The 24442-nt window shown below is 48.1% G+C and overlaps 3 protein-coding genes across 4 annotated transcripts in view; all 3 read right to left on the bottom strand.

Annotated features, from left to right (window-relative positions):
• Positions 1-4065: 4065 nt before the first annotated feature.
• hyal3 (hyaluronidase 3) lies at positions 4066-12664 on the bottom strand. The gene is made up of 7 exons (XM_079741820.1): positions 12573-12664; positions 8715-9007; positions 6935-7376; positions 6135-6282; positions 5595-5721; positions 5362-5451; positions 4066-4495 (listed from the first exon to the last, which is right to left on the bottom strand). Exons 2-7 carry the CDS (start codon positions 8973-8975, stop codon positions 4247-4249), a joined length of 1317 nt encoding a protein of 438 aa, XP_079597946.1. The 5' UTR covers positions 8976-9007; positions 12573-12664; the 3' UTR covers positions 4066-4246.
• On the bottom strand, positions 9434-14422 carry naa80 (N-alpha-acetyltransferase 80, NatH catalytic subunit). The gene is made up of 2 exons (XM_079741821.1): positions 14229-14422; positions 9434-11334 (listed from the first exon to the last, which is right to left on the bottom strand). Coding segments are annotated over exons 1-2 (1113 nt in total). The 5' UTR covers positions 14231-14422; the 3' UTR covers positions 9434-10223.
• Positions 14423-14698: 276 nt separating this feature from the next.
• The window catches only part of prkar2aa (protein kinase, cAMP-dependent, regulatory, type II, alpha A), a 40073-nt gene continuing 30329 nt past the window's right edge, over positions 14699-24442 (bottom strand). For both annotated transcript variants that reach the window (XM_079741443.1, XM_079741442.1), the window contains exons 4-11: positions 24183-24319; positions 23959-24065; positions 19666-19807; positions 18939-19040; positions 18533-18607; positions 18212-18277; positions 17552-17690; positions 14699-16393 (exon numbers count right to left, since the gene is read on the bottom strand). In XM_079741443.1, the coding sequence (XP_079597569.1) occupies positions 16269-16393; positions 17552-17690; positions 18212-18277; positions 18533-18607; positions 18939-19040; positions 19666-19807; positions 23959-24065; positions 24183-24319 (893 nt within the window). In that variant the 3' untranslated portion in view covers positions 14699-16268. The remainder of the gene's footprint in view (positions 16394-17551; positions 17691-18211; positions 18278-18532; positions 18608-18938; positions 19041-19665; positions 19808-23958; positions 24066-24182; positions 24320-24442) is intronic.

Genomic DNA, 24442 nt, shown 5'->3' with positions numbered 1-24442 from the left:
TCTCTCACACACACACACACACACTTTCTCACTTTCTTACTCTCTACCCCAGGGGTAAAGACCTATGACTGGACATAATGTAGTCCTTGCATATTTGCTGCACGCATAAACTGAACTAAAATCAGGATACACAAGTTCAAACTGCAGTTGTTTATTCTATTTATAGCTCCCCCCCACACACACACACACACACACACACACACACACACACACACAAATATAGCAAAAGGGGTCGCGTTAGCATTGGGGCAGAGAGACAGTTGCTTACAGACACACACCGTGTTGATCTCAAACCAGGATTTACTTCAGTGTTCCTCTTCATCAACTACTGTCAAGGAATATACTGGGATTTGGATTGTGTCTTTCCGGAGAGGTCCCTTCTGTCTCGCCACTCCAGATCCCATGACGAGGGACACGGTGTTGACCGCGCCGTCACTTGGATGACGTGTTTTGGAAGCCCAGCGTGTGCGTGTGTCTGTGTGTCTGTGTGCGTGTGTGTGTTTGATTGTCTGCCTGTATAAGCGGGTGTAGAGAGTCTGAGAATGGAATAGCACAGTAAAGTCTTTTCGGACGGCGCCCAACGGAAGGAAACAGACGCGCAAGTGGACACACACACTTATACACACGCACACATATACGCACGGCGGTAAGTGAACATTTGTGTTCTTTGTGTCAGTGAACATTGTGGTGGTGTGCATTTAATGAATCATAAGTGTCACATATATGATGTTTTGATATAATTTAATGTGATGTCATTTTGATGATGCCATATCATATCATCAAATATCCAGGCCTCACATTATATACCACACTACGACACAGCTGGGCATTCATGAAAATGTGTGCATAATTGAACAATTGATGATACACTATATGGGTTATGGTGTTTTGTTATGCATCATATTCTCACACGGTGTGAAACAATTTAAGTCAATTAACTGCCAATTTCGCATTGAGATGTTCATTTTGTGAAATATTAAGGAATGTTGAAATTAAAGGTATTATTACCTACTTGTCGATAAAGACAAATTATATGTTCAACTTTAGACTGAAGATGAATTCACTTTTACCAATGTATTTAACTTAAGGCTAATGATATTATCTTTAGATTGAGTTGTAGCTGGACTTAATCAGTAGGTCAATATAAACATACTGTCTACCAGGGGCGTAGGAATGAGTTTAACATTGGGGATGGACACATATCGGAAACCTGACAGAACCGGTATAATTTTTAGGTGGGACAAATGCGCCTGTGTCCGATATTGGAGGGGACACGTCCCCTCCGTCCCCCCGGTTCCTACGCCCTTGCTGTCTACTACATACTACAGTATTATATATCTTTATAAAAGAGTTGAGTGTACAGTATGCAATGGGAAATATGTGGTTTCAGGCACCTGGGAACTGTACTGTGAGTTACTTCTGATTAAGTTAACTGGGGTTTAGTTGGCATACAATATGCTATATATGTATGCATGTTTAATGATCAAAGATGAGCAAATATAAACACTTCTGCTATGGAGCTTATGATTGGAGCAAAGTTGTGTTTCTAATTAACCACCAATGTGTGGTGGATTTATAGTCTAACCACATTTCTATTTCGGAAATTCCTTGGTGAATTCATTTATCATGCACCAGGTTATTGGTCTGATGGTCTTGGGACACACGATCAGGTTGCTGTTTGTAATAGATTGTAATAGATATACTGCTGATGGTCGGTTCTTCCATCTATTCTCTGAGTTGGTTTAGCAAAGACCAGTCATCCTCTGACCTTTGTTCTTCCATTAACATACCCTACAGCCACCTTCTGGAGTTGATAACCAGTCCTAATGTTAGCCCTGCTTTTAAAACAGAGCAGCTTGTCCCACAATGGGATCTCACACGAAAAACAAACCTATTTTATACACAGACCTTCAAGGCTTCTATATTCCTCTCCAATCCATTTTTTTCTCCATTTTTTTCACTCCAAATATTTTCTTCTAGCTGTAAATCTGGGTAGGGAAACACAGGAGGGGTTTTATTTTGTAAAAAACACCCTATTGTACCACCCTTCGGAATGACCAAATTCAGCTCACTCCTTCTTCTCCTCTTCCTATTATAGGGAAGAACATTCAACAAGCAAAGGAAACGTGAATAACTTTCTGCACTCTCTCTCTCTCCCCTTGGTAGGAGGAGCCATGTCTCGACCGCCCTCCACCCACACCACCCCCCAGTCTTTCCGCATCAGTGACAGAGACCTGACGGAGATCCAGCTCCACTCAGTAGACTCCATCAATGACCTGCACCGCATGCACCCTGAGTATGGCCACAGAGGTACACACACAGACACCAGCGCACGCACACACACACACACACATACACTAAGAGATATACGCACACACACACACACACACACGCATATAAACACATGCACACACACACACACACACAGATATAGACGCACACACAAACACAGACGCACACACGAATACCCACTGTACCTCAAGCAAGGTAGACCACCTGAACCAAAATATATGTGAAGGTATATCACACACATCAGAAAATCAAAACAAAATCAAGCTAATATGCAGTAGTAAAGGCATACAAGCTAAAACCCACTGAGACACATTTCAATTTACACAAGCATGGATTTGCAAATATGTAATCAGACAATTTGAATGCACCACAAGTTTGTCCCAATGTCCCCTCTTCCATTACCTAGGCACACGGCCGCCTCTCTCGCCTGCCCACAGCCCGTCGTCCAATGGAAACCCCCGTTTCCCCGGCAGGACGGACGGCAATCAAACAGGCCAGCCAATCAGCGCTACATTGCAGAAGCACTTGGGGGAGACTTGGGGGTCCGGTTCGTCGAGGGTCTACACCGCGGCCTGTGGACTCATCGCGTTCCTACTGCTCATTCTGTTCGTCACCGTCTACTTCCTGGGTCAGACTGTTTGAATCTCATTCATTCATAACACTGGTACCATAGTGATTAAGAACTTTGACCAACATTGCATCGCACCTTGTACATACTATACTACTGTACTATTGTGTTTAATTCAAGATGACCATTGGTTCATCCTAACAGACACTTTTGTCCAAAGCATGTCATTAAAGGTGACATATTATACCACCAGGTGTGAGTGTGATAAGCCGTTGAAAATCTGCTTCTTCTGACATCACAAGTGGGCGTGTCAACCTAGATGCATGATGGATAGATGTGCAACGTTTGCCACAGTCCACTGGGTAGGGTGGTAGACTGCTGGTCCAGCATACATCTAGGTGGACACGCCTACTTGTGATGTCAGAAGCAAGTCTAACAGTCTCACTAAGCAATCCTCCCTCTACTAATTTAGCATTTTCTGTAATTAATTATGTTGCGGCGCATCGTTATTATCATTCATTGTCATTTCCTCTTCCAGTCCAACAGGGCGGCGCTATACGGACGCTCACAGAGGCCGTGAGGGAGAAACAGGACGTTTCCATGGAGATATCCAAGCTGATTCAGGAGCTACAGGCCCTGAGGCACAACCTGACCGCTCTGAGGGACAGGCCTTGAAGACACACGAGCACACGAATGGCTCTGCAAGAGAGAGACTGAAACTCCCGTCAGCCCTGCTAGATTGACAGTTGATCGCTTTATTTTTATTTATCCTTGTCGGTGATTTGGGGGAAAAAGAGACGTCCAAATCTTTTTTGCAAACACGTGTGATTATTTATTCAGAACTGAGACTTGGGAGCGGCATATTAAGACAGATTTTCTTCACAGTCTGGACACAACACTTTCCATGATGTGAAAGAGCCTTTGGAAATTTGAAATTAAGAGCAACTTAATAGAATGCATGGCACTGAAGACTTACAATCTGCACAGCAGGCTTTTTGTTTTGAGAATACAATCAATGCTGCCAATGAGTTAGTTATAAGGAAAATAAACAGTAGTATGTTAAATAAGTCTTACATTCTAGTTCCGGTGATATCAATGTCATACAAATGTAATGGTGTAATGGTGGCCGATGTACCTATCCATCTATTCAGCATTCTTACAGTTTCAAAGCCAAGGCACTTTTACAATTAAGTCAAATAAAGTTGAAGGTGACATATTATACCACCAGGTGTCAGTGTGATTAGCCGTTACAAGCCGTTTTGAAAACGGCTTGTAACGGCTAATCACACTGACACCTGGTGGTATAATATGTCACCTTCAAGTTTCATCGATGAAGACGGCAAAACCATAGCGGTGTTCGGTCCCAAACTGTCACCGGGAGCGCTCCTACTTCATGCTCTCTCCACAACGCTGGCCGCCCCAGCCATGGTAACAGTGGCACAGGAAGTGCTTGGAGAACGACGACTGGCCGGACGCCCCGTCGCGGACCATGTGGCCGACGCCCGGCTGGCGCCGGGCGCAGCGCCCGTTGCCGTGGCAACGGCGGCGGCTGCAGCGGTGGGATCGCCTCCGGAGCTTGCGGACGTAGCGGCCCAGCGTGCCGTGCAGGTAGTCCCTGAGGAGCACGCACTGGTCCTGGGGGCGGGAAAGGAGGCAGGAGGGGGGACGGTTCCAGGTTGTTATGGTGCGTTCATGTAGACGTGGGACATTTAAAAGGTTGCATCAGCGATGTCGGGTGACGTCACTTCCGTCGGTATTTGAAGCGAGATCCCGAACAGACAGAGCCAGCTCGCCCCTACCCTCCGCGTTTCGTGCAACCAGTAAAAACGATCATGAACGCAGCGCAAAACCCCACAACACCCACCCCTTGTCGGTGATTGGTTGGAATACTATTTATTTTGGTTTTGAGTGGTGGGTAAAACCATCTGTTTTTGTGTAGGATCTCGGAGCATAGGCTGCCTACAGAGAGATCGTTTGACGGCCTGCTTATGGGGCGGGCAGCCGGCGGATCGTGAGCAAAGATCAGATGAATGTGATCATTTATGTTTCGGCCTACTGGCCTAGCATCGCTGATGCAACCTTTAAGACTCTGGAGACCCCCCCTCCTCCCTAGTGGCAAAGAGTTTTCCCAGAGCTGCCAGACCTACAGTAGTTAGACACATGGCGTGATGTGAATATGGTGGCCAGCAAAATGAAGTGCAGCAACAAGACATGTGTTTTCTGGTTTGAAGCAGACTTTCTAGTCGGTATGCGGGATAATTCAAAATATGAAGGATAACTTGTCTATAGGATTAGTAATAAATCATGCTTGCTGAATGACTGTTATAGTTCTTGATTTTTTTGTTTAAATCTATTTGAACCATATAACTGGGACAGCACCGTGCTATTTAAATTCAGATGTGTTACATGCGTTTGGTTTGATACAACAATTCATGTCCCTGAGCACTGATATCCCCAGAGAGAAAAATGACACACACGCAAACACACAAACACACACTGACCTTTGACCTGGCGAACTCCAGCTCTCCCCAAAGCACAATTCCAGCCGCCCCCAGAGCTGCAGCCTCCCCGAGGGTATGCTGTAGGTCCGTCTACACACACACACACACACACACACACACACACAGTCTCTCAGAGTCAGCCTTTGATGGTTTGCGTGTGTGTAGTAGCGTGTGTTTAATATTGCCGTGTGTGTCTTTATGTGTGGCGTTTTTATTTATTTTGTGCGTCATACCACGCTGAGGAAGTCGAGTGTGTGCGTGAAGGCCAGCCTGGCGTAAGGGAGGACGGGCGTGGCCTTCTTCGAGGTGTTGTCGTGAGGCCAGATGGACCCCACCCGCAGAGCCTCCAGCACTCTGTGTCTGAGGGGGGGGGGGGGACATCACGTCATGCATCTGTCACACACACACACACAAACACACACACACGCACTATCTCACTTTTACACACACACACACACACACAATCTCACTTTTACACACACACACACAATCTCACATTCACACACACACACACACACACACAATCTCACTTTTACACACACACACACACACACACAGCCAATCCCACTTTCACAAACACAGCCAATCTCACTTCCAATCGCACACAGACACACACAGCCAATTCCACTTTCACACACAAACACACACACACACACAATCTCACTTTTACACACACAATCCCACTTTCTCACACACACACACACACACACACACACACACACACACACACACACAGACACAGACACAGACACAGACAGACGTTCCTCTCTTACCGGACCATGAGCGCCGACTCCGAGGCCCCAGCCAGCCTCCGGGGCAGGTAGATGCTGGGGTACAGGGCGGTGGACTCGCTCCACAGCCAGTCCAGCTTGTCATTCAGCCTCCTGGTCCCCGGGTGGCACTGCCCCGTGTAGTTGGCCCCTGACCGCGGCACGGATGTGGACACAGCACAGCAATGAGCCCCGGGCCAAAACCACCTCTGTCACCGACTGAATGTTGTGGTTTGTTGTAATGATAAATGTTTGAATCCTGCCATTCTTTATTTTCAATTCTCAGTATGCAGATTGTGTACATTGATGCTTTCTTGTTTATTCCATGCTGTTATCTAAAAATAATCAAAGTAAAAAATAAAAGTTGGGCACAGTTCTTTAGCCAAGTCGTTTGATCTTTAGATGCTTTCCTGAGGGTATACTTTTTACTTTCATTCTTTAGTACATTTCAGAGCTGGTACTTTTTTCACTTTTACTAAAGTAAAGAAGTTAAATCTGTTCTACTTTTGCCAGATTCGGTTTTCCTCACAAGTATCTATCCTTCTTAGAAGTAGGCTAAAGGTTTGGCTTTAGCCTTCTGCTAAATCTTAAACAAAATGCACTTTCTAGAATGCATTTTCTATACTTTGCCTTTGTTTTCTTTTATCTATTTTCCTTTTTTCATTTTCTTTTCTTTTCTACGTAAAGCCCTTCGAGTCTGCCGCGTGTATGAAAAGTGCAGCTTAAACAAAGGTGCCTTGCCTTCTACTTGAGTAAAGAGCGTGTGTACCCTCGCCACCACGGGACGGCCGACCCCTTCTCACCTCTGGGTTTATTCTGTGGATCGTTGTAGCAGGCGGGGAACCCGTAGTACCCCCAGAGCCCGCCTGGCCGCTCCGTGACCCCCAGGCGCAGGGTCTCCCCCATCAGCCGGCGCGCCCCGTCCTCAAACTCCCTCCTGGCCTCCTCCTTCACCTCCTGCGCCCCCTTCAGGTTGGGCTGCGTCTCCCGCACGCGCTGCGCCGACCGCCGGCGGTACACCTTCTTGGAGTCGAAGTTGCGCGCCCACAGCGGGCGCCATTCCTCCCAGTCGATGACGGCCAGGCCCGCGAAGTCGGGGCGCAGCCGGCGGGAGATCTGGCCCCCGGCGAGGGCCAGGTGGGCCCCCAGGTCGGCGCTCTGCGGGAGGCCGCCGTTGACCCTGGCGCCGTCGCGGGACAAGAAGGGGTACAGCCCCAGGCGGTCGCGGTAGAAGATGGTCATGTTCTGGGGAAGCGGGGGGGGGGGGGGGGGGGGGGGAGAGGGCAGGGGTTAAGGGCTGATTATGGTTCAACTTCTACGCTTCGCCAGGACCACGCAGACGCTTTGACGGAGTCGTGAACCGGTTTTGGTTCTGCGTCGGGTTTTAGGGAGCGGACCAATCAAAGCCCTTGCTGCTGCCGTCGCCTCGACGCAAGGATGTGATTTCTAGGAGGCGCACGTCAGGCCCTTGCGGTGGACGCAAGGAGGGTCCGCAAGGACGTAAGGGGTCCGTAGACCCCCTTGTGTTGCGTCGACGTGGAACCACGATCAGAGGAGCGGAGGGTTATCGCTGTGTGTGGTGTCGGTTAAGGGTTCTTTCTCTCGATCGCTTCATGTGTTTCTCTTGTTTGATCCTGCCAACTGATACGAGTCTGTGGGGTTGTGATGTGGGCTGTTGTCTTAAAGTCCTGAGTGTGGTTATTGTTGCCTTAACGATGCTGTTTGGCACAAACAGCGTAAAGAAATGCAGTATGATTAATAATAGTGGTAATAGGAGTCTTGTTTTAGAATATTTTTTATTAGTTAGCAGACATGATTTACATGAGGTAGAATGGCATCATCTAGGACTGGTTTGATAAACACTTCACATTTTATTTCTGGGTAAGGAATCTACGGCACCAATTCCATGAATTGTGGGGTCATCCTGGTGAACCGCAACAGAAGTTCTGTTATCTGACTTCCAATGAGCTGTGTACACCAGTCAACAGCCAGTGAAACAGCATGACACGAAAAACATAACAAAGATGAGAGGAATATAACGTTTTTGGATGAATAATTGGACAAAGCTACACCTGAAACATAACGATAAGAACAGATATCCATTTATCGGAAGATTCTCCCTCTCTCTCTCTCTCTCTGTGTTAAACCCATGCAACCCATATTGGTCCCTCTGAAGCTTTCCCGGTAGTCTTGCCCCCCCCCCTCTCTCTCCAATACGCACATTCAGGGAAGGTAACGCCTGTGAACGGGGGTTGGCATTGATCTAGGGCTGTGGGATTAATAAAAAATGTATCGCGATTTTGATGACAATCTCCAAACTAATATAATTCGTTTAAACGTTTATATTTTTTTATTTTCTTAAGTATATTTATTCTATTCATTAAATGCTTAATATAAATTGCAGAACAGCTGAATACATATTTGTACATTATTTTATATTTGAACATTTTGTGTATTTTTTTTAGGGGAAATTATGTTTCATGTCTCAAAAATAATCATGATTCCAATATTGACCAAAATAATCGAGATTATGACTTGTTTTCCATAATCTAACAGCCTCAGCACTCATTGACCTTCACTCACCTGTCCATCAAAGTGCTGTCGTGAGTTCACCACGATGTCAAAGTCCCCCAGGTTGAGCTTCACCCCGTAGAGGGTCTCACAGTGGGCGGTGGGCATGTTCCAGACCACCACGAACGGACGTCCCGTCACCACCGGGGCGGACCCCTCCAGGCGGGAGGGATCCGGAGGCGTGAGGGGGGTGGGCAGGTCGCTGGCGCAGGGTGGAGGGGAGACGAGGAGGAGGAGGAGGAGGAGGAGGAGAGGGGGGGCAGACAGCTCCATGTGGTTGAGGCTGGGAGGGGGTGTTCTTCGTCCTGAAGGGGGAGAGGATGAGAGCCTTTAGGGGCTGTGCATTCTGTATTTATAGGAGAGACTAATGATATAAAGTCAAATAAAGAACCAATGGGAGGGTTGGAAGGAAGAAGGCCGGTCTTATACATGCTCAGATGGCCTTCAAATGATGGTTTAAGGAACTGACAGTACTGATGATATCTTTGTTTTAGAAACAATGCAGGCGGAAATGATGGCGCAATATTGCATGCACAGAACGTTTCCGCTGTTGACAGAACATTTTCTTGTCAATGATAAATATAAGACTGCATTATACAGATAGTTCCATCTAAGCTATGTTAATGTTTTGTTTTGTGGTCACTCAGATGTAATAAGGCAACATCATACTACGGATGCGAGATGAATAGTGAAGTAAACACGATAATAGGGAATCAACATGGTGAGAAAAGTATTTATTTCTTAGAATAAAACACATTTGGGCAGTAAAACAATAATGCAATACATGAACTGGTCATTTTCTTTTTGAAATTCCATCATCTTCAAAACTAATTTGGCATGCCTGTGAGGCGAATTATAGAGCACTTTAGATTATTAAAGCATTTAAATAAATGTACATGATTTGACTTTCTAAAAACACATTTTATGTGTTCGAAGGAGTATATCATTATTCGATTTTATCCAATGAAATCTCTAAATCGAGATTGAGCATTCCATTAACATTGAGACGGTTCACTGGTTTAAGATAGACTGGTTCACTGGTTTAAAGAGTGGTTTATGATAGAGACTGGTTCACTGGTTTTTGATACTTTTGAGCTGCTTCTATAAAGTCCCATACTTAAACGTGTGAGTAAAGCACACAGAACCCCAGAGCAACCATCCAGATCCGTCCATTCAGCCATCGTGCGAAGGTAACGTATGTGTCAGACATCTGATCGTACAAGCTACACATGGCAGAAGAATTTCTCCCAAATCTTGTCCGTCGTCTTCGGTCGCTGCTTCCCAGGTACACTTACACTACAAACTCAACGTCTGTGTCTGTGTGTGTGTGTGTGCGCGCGTGTGTAAGGTTGAACCAGGTGATCCTTCAGTCACCCAATCAGGCAGGTCCATTGCCTTGTTAGAGCCACCGTGAATTGCGTCTCCCGCTATTGAGTTTGTGTGTGCATGTCTGTCTGCCGCACAGGCCTGCATGCACACTGCACTGCAGTGCATTAGGTATAGTGCTTCATGTTCAGGGCTTCAGATGTCTTTGTGCATCCAGAATACGGGCGTTCCCCTGGCATCCCGGTAAGGAGTGTCCATCGTGGTCATGTGACCGCCCTGCTCTGCTGATGGGGGGGAAGAGAGGGGAGGAGGAGGAGGAGGAGGAGGAGATAAAGGTGGAGCAAAGGGGGGAGGTGGTGGTGGGGGAGGTGGTAGAAGAGGGGTTGGGGGAGGGGTGCAGGTAGGGGGAGGGAGACAGGGTAGAGGCGGTTGTGACGGATGTGGTGGTGGTGGTGGTGGTGGTGGGGGGGGAGGAAGAGAGTGGAGAAGCGCTACTCGAGGAGGTGGAGGTGGTGGTGGTGGTGGTGGTGGGGGAGGAAGAGAGTGGAGAAGCGCTACTCGAGGAGGTGGAGGTGGTGGTGGTGGTGGTGGTGGGGGCGGTACGGCGTCAGGCGGCGGCGCTGTTCCCTGAGAGACGGCTGAAGGCGAGGGCTTTATTAGCTTGTGCAGCGTCTCCAGGGGAACGACGGAGGCCAGGGCCCCCGCGCTCTGCACGGGGCCCGACGGCGCGTAGCCCAGGCGGCCGTAGAAGCCCTGCTTGTCGTGGGTGGTGAGGCACAGCCGGCCGAACCCGCGGCCGCGGCAGTAGCGCTCCGTCAGCTCCATCAGCGCGCGGCCGTGGCCCTTCCCGCGCTCCGCCGCCGGCACCACCACCGACTCCACGAAGAGGCTGGCCCCGTGGCCCACCACCCGGGAGAGGCGGGCGTGGCCCAGCAGCCGCTCCGCCCCCGGGGGCCCGGCCAGCAGCACCAGGCTGACGGGGAACTCCTGGCAGGACTTCTGCAGCGAGTGGAGCCGCGCGCCCTGGCTCCGCCGCCACTCCTCGTTCACCAGGTCGGCACAGCGGACCAGGAGGTCGGGCCGCCGGTGGATGGGGACCACCCACACCACCTCCTCCTGGGGCTGTCCGTTACCATGGCGATGGTGACGAGGTCCCGTCTCCCCGGGAGCCTCGAGCCCGACGTCGGCGTCATGGGCGGGGCCGGGACTGAGGTTGTGGCGGAGGTCTTCGGGGGTTTGAGGAAGCACTGGCGTGCCGTTTTTGTCCGTTTGGCTCGGAGAGTCCGGTGTTTCCGATGGGTCACACCTGTTGTGATGAGGAAGGGGGTTGGGGGGGGGGGGGGGGGTTGAAGGGGACATCACCTGTCAATCATCGTCCTCGGTGTTCAATAGTTGCTGATTCAGTGTCTTTCGACCAAACCCCCATGCAAAGGTCTCCTCACACCTTCTCCCACAGCCAGGCCAACTAGTTCAGCATGTGGTTGATTCCTGACACATGCTCATATTAGTGCCATGCTCTGTGTGTGACAGAATTGAATGGGCAGTTCAAACACACGTGTGTTAACTATGATGTGTGTTGCTTGCTTTTACCCAGTGAAACATCTTTTACATCTTTTCCTTGCAGGGCTCGCTGCCTCTTTTTTCGATTCGTAATCCTAATATTGATTTCCGAGCGCCAGTGCCAGAACTGTTATAAATGTAGATTCATCTTTTTGCCTCAGAGAAATATCGGCTGCATTGGTATGCAAGGATGGAGCGTACTTGAAGTCCTCTAAGCGTTATGAAAAGAGAAGTAGGTTGTGAGTGACCCAACACACCAACCACAGAGCAGCATATCATCGCGTTCACAAGCAGAGAGAAGAGATGTTCTGCGTATGCAAGATCCAGGAACAAGGAGAGCTGTTGTGATCTAGTCAACAGGTGGCACCGTTTTAGTCTTCGATCAGCACGGAGCGTCTTGCATTCTGTTGCTCCTGTGTAGGCAAATCCACCAATGGAGAGTCCGCCATACATTGGTGTCACTTAACAGACCAATCTTTGAGCACACAGCATCAAGCAGCAACCCAACCCCCCCAAAGACAGACAGACCATCCTTCAGATACGTTAGGGATTGGGCAATATGGAGTAGTCGATCAACATAAACATAGTTTTTACTACACAGTAATGATATATAAATCACGATACGCTTAAGAATTCAAAGTAACAGCCGTTACTGGCTTTCAAACAACAGAGGGTCATCACATGAGTATAGGTCAACATATGGATAAATGGGGTTGTATCACATAAGTAAGTTCTCTCTCTCTGTTTTCGTTTTTTTTTTTTAAAGCTCCCATTTTCATACTTTCCAAAGGGCATCTTTGCACTTCCCAACAACAGGGGATTTATTTCATGACTTTGTTTGCGATACCGCCCTAACCCTACAATCCTGTTTAATTATTGACCCGCGCTTCATCCAATTACAGTTCAAATTGGGAGTAACCCCAGCCAACGAGGAGATCCCTCAGCCAACGAGGAGAATACCCAGCAGAAGTGCGGTGGACTCACCGGAGGAGCTGAAGACAGGGAGGCCAGGGGATGAAAACACTTCGACCGCGGGACCAGACCAGACAAACACCACTCTCTCAAGAGCTATGAACCTCCAGCCCCTGACACGCACCCTGATCCACCCGGGGCCACCCGCGATGACGCGTTAGAAAACGAGGATGTTAGGAGCACGCAACAGGAAACAGGTCTGCGGGGTGATAATCTAACGACAGATAGAAGGGCTGTCACTCTGAGGCCGGGGCCGTGAGTGGACGTTTATTGATGGTGGTGTGGTGGTGGGGGTTTAGGCCGCTTGCTCAAGGAAGCTGAGGACGTTGGGCTTGGAGCCCAGAGCCCTTTCGGCTTGGGGTCAAACACCCTTGACACTCGAGACTATACCCCCACCGCCTATCCCCCATTGTAAGCTCCTCTTCGTCTTCCACTCTTCATCTACCACCCACCATCTGCCACTCTACTTAGTGAAGAAGCTCTTTGCTGTTTTTGGTTCACAGATTGAACACATTTTGGCTGATGTACGTTTGGGGGACTAGAAGACTGACGTATCGGCCAAGAGGATGGATATCATATTCATAAAGTGGTCACAATGTAAAGAGTGATTGGAATGGCTCCATCTGACGTTTAACATGGTTTGACCTTGATGGGGGAATTCTAAACATTAAATGTAGAGCACACTTTTTGATACACGGTGTGGTACCATTCCCTGGCTTGTGCAAATGGAGTGTCGTCACTCTTGATTGTCCAATTTTTGCTTTAGTCTTGTGCGCCCGACTCCCGAGTGGGGCATTCTCGCTCCTGCTGTGAAGGCTAAGAACTGTCACTTTGCAAAAAAAAAGGTGTTTGTAACTCAGCAGACTTTACAGAGAGAACTGCGTGACTATACCCTGAATAATCAGTCATGGCTTCTCACAGGAAATAACAGGAATAGGGGGTACAGGACCATTTCCAGACAGCTCTTTTAGACTTAAACAAAAAGGCAACCATTTATGTTGTGTGATTATACAAATATATATATGGAAGGGGCATGTAAGGGGTAAGGTCATTTTACTTTAGGATGCCTACAGGTAAGGACTTTGGACATTGGGTTCGAACCCAGAACCTTTCGGCTTGGATTCAAACACGTAGCCCGCCCCCCACCCAGAAACAGATCTGGGGCGCTGGATAGGTAAAGGTCTACACCTGCAAAGACTTACCCAATACTCTTAAAGCATAGGTATTGGGTATTTATATGAATAACAAACGTGCTGACAAAACCAATGGATTTTAAATAAGAACGTATTAGCCGTATGACCATATAAGGAAGTATATATATATCCAGAAGTACTTCCTCACCAGAAATAAACGCTGCAAGCCAAAAAAGGCAATGAATGCACTGGCTACCACGGACGTATTGTAAGAGCACTACCTATTGCAATACAACTTCTCAAATTATAACTGCGACCTGGTGTGCTGTGTGATATAGTGTTAGTTACACACTCATGCTCATTCATTACCAGCCAGGCATGCAGAAACACAGTTGGCTAGATGTAGTGCTCAGTGTAATCTCCATCGAGTCAAGACGTGTATTCATGAATAGCAGCAAACGACTAAGGATAAAGCACACTTGTATGTTATACAGACCATTTACATTATACAACAGGACATTAACGTTATACTTACATTGTGAAGAAGTTCTCAGTTCATCCAAGAACAGGATCTTCCTCGAAGTTTTCGAGGAGAGATTATAACGTTACACGCTTCATAACTACAACTATATACGCCACTTTATTTAGTGGGTAACTTTGTTATTGATATCAAATTCGTTTAGCCCATGGGCCTATTAAAGGTTTAGCCCAGTCTATAAAATGTGTTCATCGATAGCGTAATAGGTGACAGCGAGTGCATGTGAAGCACACAAGTGGACTAACATTTCCAGCTAGAGCCCTCTAGTGCTTTGGGGTTGTAACAACGTCCATCACTTAACAAAAGTAGTGAATTTATATTGGACTGGTTTTATAAAAAGCCACAGAGTAAGTCTTACAGGAAAGTTAGGAATTTAATTAGCATACATTAAAGAGAAAAATACGTCACCACAAGTTATAGAAAGAGCGTTTATAAGTGAAAAACAAGAAATGTCAGCCACCACCACAAACTTTTTAACAAAATGTTTGCTTTATTTTTTTTCATATTTTTTTAAATCCAGGACAACTCATTCAAGAATAATCATGGAGAAATAAGCACTAACTTTATTTTATTAATATATATTTTTTTTGTTTTACATTTTGTCTGATGGATGTTGGATGGGTGTTTTTCTATTTTTAAATCAGAATTGGTCAAAGTAAAACAAAAATAACTGAATATATAATCATAATAATAACAATACATTAATAATTAATACAACTGTGTGGCGTCAATTACAGAATAACAAGGACCCAGAAACGTGGGGTTGCTCTGGTTTTGACTTCTTCGGTGGTACTGAAAGACACCAGCACTAACTCAACTCAATCAACAACAGCAGAAGTGGAGCGCACTCACAAAGATCCACACCCCCGCCTCCCAAAGAGGAAACACTTTTTTGTTTATTTAAATAATATTTTATCAAAGCTTCTTTTTTTGTTTATCTCCATAAAATGTTTCTAAAACTCCTCGTTTCTTCATTTTTATTTGTTTTTTTTGCATTTTGCATTCTTTTTTCCTGTAAGTAGTTTTTCCTTGTTTCTCCATTTTCCCATGTGTCTGTTTTTGCAACTGCAGGTGCCTAAGTATGTGTGTGTGTGTGTGTGTGAGTAAGTGTGAGTGTTTGTGTGAGAATGTTCGTGTGTCCTTGGCTGATGCTTGCTATCGACAACTGTGTTGTCTACGTGTCTATGTAAATGCAATGTCTGCACATGTGAAAGTTAGTTTTGGAGTGTCTGTGTGTGTATGTTAAAGCTCACTGAAGCTATGCAAAAATGTGTGCTTGTGTGTGTGTTTAACTATATGGTGAGTGTATAAAGGAGTGTGTCAAGCAGTTTTTGCGTGACATGAGTGTAAGTAGACAAAAGGGATTTGGACGTCTTTTTCAGTGCCTATGTAGGTATAAGTACATAAAAGTGTGTGTTTGTGTGTGTGTGTGTGTATGTGCGTGCATGCCAGTGTGCCTATACTGCTTTGACTGGTGTCTTCCAGTGTAGAGAGAGAGCTTTAGAAAGAGAGATAGAGCCAGAGACAGAGGGCCAGCGAGAGAGAGACAGCGAGCCAGATAGAGAGAGACGTACAGAAAGAGAGAGAGAGAAAGAGAGAGAGAGTACAAGCACCTGACTCAGCAGCTGCTAAGAGGGGGTGGGGGGGGGGGGAGGCACCCGGTAGAGATGGGACTTGAGGAGGCTTGAGAAATCTGTGGACTGATTCGTAAACCACTCTCCTTTGTTTTGTTTTTATATGAATCCTATGCTTGTATAGAGTTCATATCAAAAGAAAAAGAAGGGAGAGGGAGAGCGTTATCGGTGTGGAGCAGGGTACACTGCAATGCCAACGACAACGGTATAGAGTTTATTCGAGCTTGGGTGACAACGGCGTAATGTCCATATCGTTTTCTTTTTCCTCGACGACGGCGGCGGGTGTGTTGATGCGTGTGTGTGTGTGCATATGTGTGTGTGGTGTGTGTGTGTGTGTGTGTGTGTGTGTGTGTGTGTGTGTGTGTGTGTGTAGAAGGCACAGCGAGGAGCCGGAGTGAGGGTCTCAGTCTCTGAGGTCCATGCTGGAGCCGAAGAGTGCGACCAGCTGCTCCTCGTAGTGGGAGATGTTCCTCTTCATGATCTCCTTGCAGGAGCCCAGCAGTCGCTCAAAGGCCTGTATGTCTATTACTGCAGAGTGGGAGGGGGGGGGTGGGAGGAGACCAAGGGAAAGAGGGAGGGGAGACAGAGAGACAGAGGGAAAGAGGGAGGGGAGACAGAGAGACCAAGGGAAAGAGGGAGGGGAGACAGAGAGACCAAGGGAAAGAGGGAGGGGAGACAGAGAGACAGAGGGAAAGAGGGAGGGGAGGAGGGGGGCCGAGGGAAAGGGGGAGGGGGGGAGGGGGAGACCGAGGGAAAGAGGGAGGGGAGACACAGAGACAGAGGAAAGAGGGAGGGGGAGACAGAGAGAGACAGAGGAAAGAGGGAGGGGGAGACAGAGAGAGACAGAGGAAAGAGGGAGGGGGAGACCGAGGGAAAGAGGGAGGGGTGACACAGAGACAGAAGGATAGAGGGAGGGGGAGACCGAGAGACAGAAGAAAGAGAAAGAGGAAGTGAGAGCGAGTAGAGAGAGAGGATGTAGAGAGAGAGAGAGAGGATGTAGAGAGCGAGCGAACATGTGAGTGAGAGAGAAATGCAGAGAGAACAAGTAGACAGTAAAGAAAGGAACGACAGACAAAAGAGAAACGGAAACATACAGAGACATACAGAGAGAGGGGAGAAAGAGAGAGGGCTATTATAACAGGTTGTACCCACACACAGGTAAACAGTGACAACCTTCTGCAGTATATTTGTTTCTAGCAATGTATATCTAGCCTTCATTTACCATTCATACATGTCATTATAAAGTAGGAAGGGATGTGGCCTCAAGCTGCTAAGGACTTGGGATCAGAACTCGGGACCTTTTGGCTGGTAGTCAAACACCCTCACCCCAGCACCAGTTCCCCTACTCCCACCCTTTCATGTGTTTGCAGATTCCAGGGTGAGTGCGTAGGATTGTTTACACATGGATAACACCTATGATTCATTATGCTATGCGTATCAGTGTGTGTGTGTGTGTGTGTGTGTGTGTATGTGTTTCTGAGGCCCTGAGATTCATATTGCTATGCTTATCAGTGTGTGTGTGTGTGTGTGTGTGTTTGTGTGTGTTTCTCAGGCCCTAAGATCCATTATGCTATGTGTATCAGTGTGTATGTACAGTATGTGTTTCGGAGGCCCTATGATAAATGACTCTAGCCTATCATGTGTGTGCGTATGTGTGTATGTGTGTGTGTGCGGGTGTATGTGTACCCAGAAGCTTGACGTCCCCGACGGCGTAGGCGGAGGCCGCGCGGGGCTTGTTGGTGACCAGGGCCAGCTCTCCGAAGTAGTGACCCCGGGTACAGCGAGCGATCTCCACCTCCATGTTGTCCGCATGGTCCGCCTTGGTCTGCGGGGGGGGGGGGGGGGGGGGGGGGGAGAAAGAGAGAGGGAGGCAGAGTGGAGGGGAGAAGAAAGGGGGAGAGAGAGAGAGTAGAGGGGAGAAGAAAGGGGGAGAGAGAGAGATGGGAGCAAAAGGAGGGAGAAAGTAGAGGGGCAGGGAGCAGGGAGAACGGTTTGACTTAATGTCGGCTCATCTCAATTTGCCAAATGACCTCCCTTGGCACCAATTTAAAGCCAGTTGCAGGAATCTTTAGAGGCTCTTCCAAGGATTGGCTCCTGCAGTTTGGGTCTAGTATTTAGAGACACGGAGCACCCAGAACACCCAGCTTAATGTTTAATACTGCAACGACCAGCGGCATTACCTTTGAACCGCGTTGCTTACGCTCTATCTTATATTGCCCTTTGAAACACTGACTACTATTATACCACATAATTAACGCAGACTTTCCGCGGGAAACACGGGGGACATTCAAAAAATGCTGACAGGCAAAGAGGAGGAAAAGAATGGCGAAGAAGGTTATGACTTACTTTGCTCTTCATCATGATCTTCACCGCTCCGGACTCAACGATGTAGAAGCACTCTGCCTTGTCTCCCTGCAATAAGGGATCAGAAGAGATTATTACCCACAGATATCTGATCACACTCAATAGACTATTCAACGTATCCCACCGAGCACCACATTATGTACAGTTTACGCACATCATATTCACATCACATCACTTCATATTAGGCACTTTGTAACAAATTAACTATACCACAAATTACGTTATTCTGATGGTTCACCAAATGGATGAATTTACTTCTTAAACAATTCCCGTTGTAGCAAAAGAAAGGTGAATGTCTCTGACCTGCATGATGATCCTCTCTGAGTCTGTGAACTGCTTCATGCCTAATACGTCCACGATCTTCATCCGCTCCGACAACTAGAGACCCCAAAAAAACAGGGACGGAGAGACAGACAGAGAAGACAGAGACAGATAGAGATGGCACAGAAAGACAGAGATGACACAGAGAGACAGATAGAGAGACAACACAGAGAGACAGATTGAAAGACGTCACAGAGAGACAGATAGAGACAAAAGAGAAAGAACGACAGAGAGAGAGATCAAAAGAGAGTTTCTTGAAGAGAAATCTTTACACAAACGGCACCTTATTGTAGTCGCTCACACCATGTCCATGTTTTATTATGATTTTGTATTGAAAGGAGCTGATGTTATGTAGATTAACAGCCAGACCCATCTCCCCCATTCTCACCTCCAGGCTCTTCAGTAGGGGCACAGACTCGATGAAGGCCTCATACATCCTCCTCTTCTTCGCATTGTTCTTCACTATGAGTCTGCGGAATGTGGCACGGTCCTGGAGTCGGCACAAAGAGCGAGAGCGAGAGCGAGAGAGAGAGAGAGAGAGAGAGAGAGAGAGAGAGAGAGAGAGAGAGAGAGAGAGAGAGAGAGAGAGAGAGAGAGAGATCGTTAATTTCCTGATTTATTGTAACGAAGAGGATATAACAGGCGAGCAGGATGAGGATGGCTTCCGTTTGCCTGAATCAATCTAATTGAATTAATCTCTTGGACAGACAAATGACTCTGCTTTCAATTTCAAACAGCATCCCCGTCTAACTATTAAGTAGTGCATTTACTTTCGTCATAGAAATAAAATAAAAGCTCATTTAGTTTATTTCAACCTAGGTTTGACCTGTTCCTCCCCCTCGCCACAAGGAGGAGCTCTTACAGCACACAGGCTACCGTACGAGTCACCTCATTCAAAGAGGAGGACCCCATTCCTGGAAAGATCCTCCACCAAACGGAACTAAATCACTTTTCAGACGCAAAGTAACCCAATGAAATCCACATTGCCTCCGATAGCGTCGCTAACGCAAACACCTTTGACACAACACTCACGAGGTCCCACAGCGCATCACACACGTTCTCCACATTGATTGTAAACTTTCATACAAAATGATATACATAAAAGCGTGGCTCACCAGTCCCCAGAGAGCGCCCTCCTCGGTTGCTGCGATGGTAGCGGCCCGCGGGGTGTTGTACATGAGCGCCAGCTCTCCGAAGCTGCCCTTGTTGTTGTACTGGCCCACACACACGTCCTTCACCACGATGTCGTACACACCCCTGCGCCCAGAGACAGGGGGGGGGGGACAGACGGGGAGGGTTCATTCTCCATGCCAATAAAGCGCTTTTTCAATTGAATTGAGGAAGGGAGACGGGGAGGCAGAGTGACAGAGATATGGAATAGAGAGACACACAGAGAGATAGATGGGAGAAAGCGGCGATGGGAGAGAGATAGACAGAGAGAGAGAGATGGAAGAGAGAGACAGAGAGAGACCGAGCTAGAGAGAGAGATAGACAGAGAGAGAGAGATGGGAGAGAGAGACAGAGAGAGACCGAGCTAGAGAGAGAGAGACCGAGCTAGAGAGAGAGAGAGAGAGAGAGAGAGAGAGAGAGAGAGAGAGAGAGAGAGAGAGAGAGAGAGAGAGAGAGAGAGAGAGAGAGAGAGAGAGAGAGAGAAAGAGTTAGGAGAGAGACAGAAAGAGACCGAGCTGGAGAGAGAGAGGACAGACTCAGAGAGAGAGATTGCCTGAGAGAAAGGGGTGAGTGAATACCAAGAATTAGATGGTAAATCATGTGATCCAGTGAAAGAGCTCATCAGGGTTCTTCTCGACGCTCAGGCCAGGCTAGGGATATCTGTCTCATCGATCAGCTTTAACAACCCTGTAGTGCATCTGGAGCACACAAGACACACGTATGTGCGCCCGCAGTGCACAATCATATGCTTGTGTGTGTGTCTAACGTGTGTGCAGAGTGATTAAGTAAGGAGGCTCCATGGCCGTAGTTATCTCTGGCTCCTAACTCGCAATTGAATAAGCTTTATAAACAAGCCTGTTTGCAGACAGTGTTGTCAGAGCAGTTCACCCAGGCCACTGCAATCAGCCTCACAGTAATACATCCAGACTGGAACTGAAATCATGTGTGTATTTTGTGTGTAGGTGTATAGGTGCGTGTGCGTGCGTGCATGCATGTGTATTTGAGCCGCAGTGTTTGTTTTACACCTTTGTCGAGGTCCCTCCCCCTCCAAGGATTTACCTGGGGCCTCGGTGACACAATACAATGAGATAGACGGATTAACCGGCCATTTGAATGGCTGTCTGCGCCATGATTGGCCCAGACCGGGCTCTAAGCCCCCCGGGTGACCAGCTATGACCCCGGGGATGATCGGGATTAGAGTAGGAGATGATCGGGCTGTGGACTGACGGGGGACACCCGGCTTAGCCCAGAGCGAGCGATATACTCAGCGCTAGCGGTGAGGCCGTAGCGTAGCATGGCGGAGGGCCAGGAAGCCGAGGAAGGAACACAGAGACATTGCTAGGGTCATGCATTAAAAACACAGCTTGGCAGAAGGAGGCGGGGTTTATAGGGTGACCACAGGACAGTATAGGGAGGTGAGCTTTATCGCAGATTTGTTCATTTGTAGCTATTGATTCACGTACGTATAAGACGTTGGGTTTCGATTTTTGCTTTGGTTGAAGTCCTGGTTCAAAGGTTTGAAGAGCTGTAACCTTGTTAGGATTTTATAACTTTAGCCTTAAACAAACACACACACACACACACACACACACACACAGACACACACACACACACACACACACACAGCAGAAGACAGGAGACGTCTAACATCTCCACAGCCCCAGACGAGTCTAGAAGAGGAGCACTGAGCTACCGTAAATACCATTCTGCACACCTGCCTCCCATTACTGTCTGTGAGAGGGAGAGAGGGAGGGTGACGAGGGACTACTTAAGTGGGTGAGAGAGTTGAGTGAGCAAGTGAGAGACGAGCAGGAGTGAGTGCGTTTCTGAGTGAGTCGGTGAGTGAGTGAGCGAACAAGTGTTTATGGTTGGCGTCTCATCGCCGTGTTCAGGCAGTCAACCCACACCACCCTGATGCTTATACTCCCAGCCTGCCACCTATGTGTTGTGTTGCTGTTCCACCTCCCTCTCTCCCCCTGCCCCCATCACACCACTCTCACTGTCTCCCCGTCTACAAACCCTCCCTTCTCTCCTACACCCACTCTCACCTCCCCCTTCTCTCCCATCCACCTCTCTCTCTCTCCCTCTCTCTCTCTGTCTCTCTCCCCCCCTTTTGCCTCCTTCTCTCCCTCTGCTCGTGCAACTCCTCTCCACCTCTCTCTCCTTTGCTCCCCAACTCTCTCTCTACATTTCCCTCCACTCTCAACATCCTCCACGTAGGTCTCTCTCCCCCCCCTCTCTCCCCCTCGGTCAACCCCCTCCCCTCCCCACAGGCGAGGCAGGGGGAAGCCCAAGAACAGAGTGTGGCGGTGGAGGAGCTGAGCCGCTTCCAAAGGTCATCGGCTGTCGCCTGCAACCGGGAACACGCTGCTCCAGACACACACACACACACACACATACACCCACACCCACACACACACTATGGTGTTTTTCATGAAGGTTGGAGCAGAGCGGGCTGTTCCTGATGTTACCAGTCATCCTTGACCATCGCGGGAGCCGTTGGAGAGACTGGCCCTGAACGCTTGTGAAAACACAGTCGACCGCGCCTGATGACGTACGTTCCACAGTCCATGCAACACGCGTAAAATAATGAATCAGGATGAAACGCTCCCTAAGGCATAAGGTTGTTCTGATAGTTGTGCTGATGTTGTTTTGCGTGGGTCAGTAGAATGGTGGCGCGTCGGTGAGCCGGCGTCAACAGGAAGGACTGCCGGCGGGACGGCGTGGGTCTAGTCGGTAGGTCCACAGGAAGCTGACCTTTTACAGGTACTGTTCAACCCCCACGCTGCAGAAACGACCCGCTGCCTAGAGGGCCCACCGTTTCGTAGTCCGGGGCCTCCCGTTCGCACAACCGTTTGAACCGTAGCAGCCGTTATCAGTGGAGCCAGTGTGTACTCTGTGGTTAATGTATGTTCCATATGCTGTATGCTTTCATGTGTTCATAAGCTGGAAATGTGGGCCATCGACATGCTTGGATGAAACCCAGACAAGAGCACATGTATGACTTACACTTTATAATGTAAAATACAAACTCCATGTGATCTACTCCATCCTTTTTTAAATATGAGATTTTTGTAGTTCTTTGCATATTCCCATTGAACATTTTGTATTACTCCTTGAACATTATCAGTATTTACTGTCCTTTACTCCTGCTGTAACAGCCAAATTAATTGTTATTATTATTTAAGGCTTATTTGAATAGGGACAGATACAGAAACATAACACAGCGTGAGACACTCATCTCATGTTCGTATCATAGTGTTTCTAGCCAAAGCTAATTTACGACCCGCATCGGTCCTCCCATCCTGATGCTTATACCAGAATAAATTAGATTTTTCGCTGTTAAAGTTTGTTTTTTTGCGTTTAAGATATTAAGTGATTCCTTGTCGATGACCCATGGCTGCCTTTGTGAATGTCGGCACACGTCGAATAATCGATTATTTGTTCATACCACCCACTGATTATTCGAGCATGAAAAATTTGAGTTATTCACATCCCTCCTGCTTAATCTATCCCAGCATAATAAAATCAATCGCTGTGAGTAACCTTTGGATGCAATACTCCACGACCAAACAGTGACGCAGCGTCTCTGCGGCTCATCATCTTCCCCAAACCCCAACAAAAACCTCCTTCCCTGGATCATTTCAGACGACCCCCCGCGGAAGGCCGAAAAAACGGCCTTACATATATATATACCACCCTGTTAAAACCCCGCTAGCCATTCCCCCTCCTGCAGACAGGCCTGGGGGCGCCTTCCGGCGCCGTGGGGCTGATAATAAGACAGGGGTGTTGGAAGGGAGCCCCATCACGGGGCAGACGAGAGAGGAGACGGGATTGTCTCCCAGCCAGGTGTGGCTCCGGCCCCCAGTGCCTGTCGCGTCCAGATGATCCTCAGATGGCATCGGGGACGGTCTGTCTGTCTTTTGACAATTTGAGACCCGGGGCCCACATGCGGTGCGTTGGATTTACACGGCGGGGACGCCTGCTAGGAGGTGTTTAGTGTGTGCGCAGCGGACGGTTTTAAAGCACGCTGGCCAGTGGCCGTCGTGATGCAACGCGTTATTTTGCAAGGCCCGCCTACCTGTTTTTACTGAGAGGAGCTGTCAAACAAAAACACACACACGTGTGACAGACAGACAGACAGAAAAGACACAGGGACAGAGAGTACAACTGACAGATAGGACTGCAGTCAGACAGACACAGTGTGTGTGTGTGTGTGTGTTTGGATGCGTGTGTACCTCTCTATGACGTAGAAGTTGTCTCCGTCGTCTCCCTGGTCGATGACGTGGTCTTTTGCCTGGACCACGAGCTCAAACATGGCGTCCAGGACCTGTGAGAATTGCTCCTGCAGGCCGAGACAGAGACGTCACTTTAGCACATAGAGCTGGACTGGCTGGAAAGCAGAGGTGTGAGTGAGTGTGTGTGAGTGTGAGTGTGAGTGTGTGTGCGTGTGTGTGTGTACCTGGTCTAGTGTCTTAAACAGCAGGATGTCTTTGCAGGCCTCCTGCAGTCGACAGCGCTGCACGTCTGTTTTAGGATGAACCACTCTGGGCTCTGTGTCTTCCTCGTCCTCATCTGGGTTGAATGCCTCTGCACAAACTGCAGGAAAACACACACACAGGGTTAACACACACACACACACACACACACACACACACACACACACACACACTGCAGGAAAACGCAAGCCCACACACAGCAGGGTGAAGTAACACTGTTGGA

The sequence above is a fragment of the Pollachius pollachius genome (genome assembly GCF_949987615.1).
Source record: "Pollachius pollachius genome assembly, chromosome: 8".
NCBI classification, from domain to species: Eukaryota; Metazoa; Chordata; class Actinopteri; order Gadiformes; family Gadidae; genus Pollachius; species Pollachius pollachius.
Note: the sequence above shows the minus strand (reverse complement) of the source record. Positions and strands in the feature narration are given on the sequence as shown.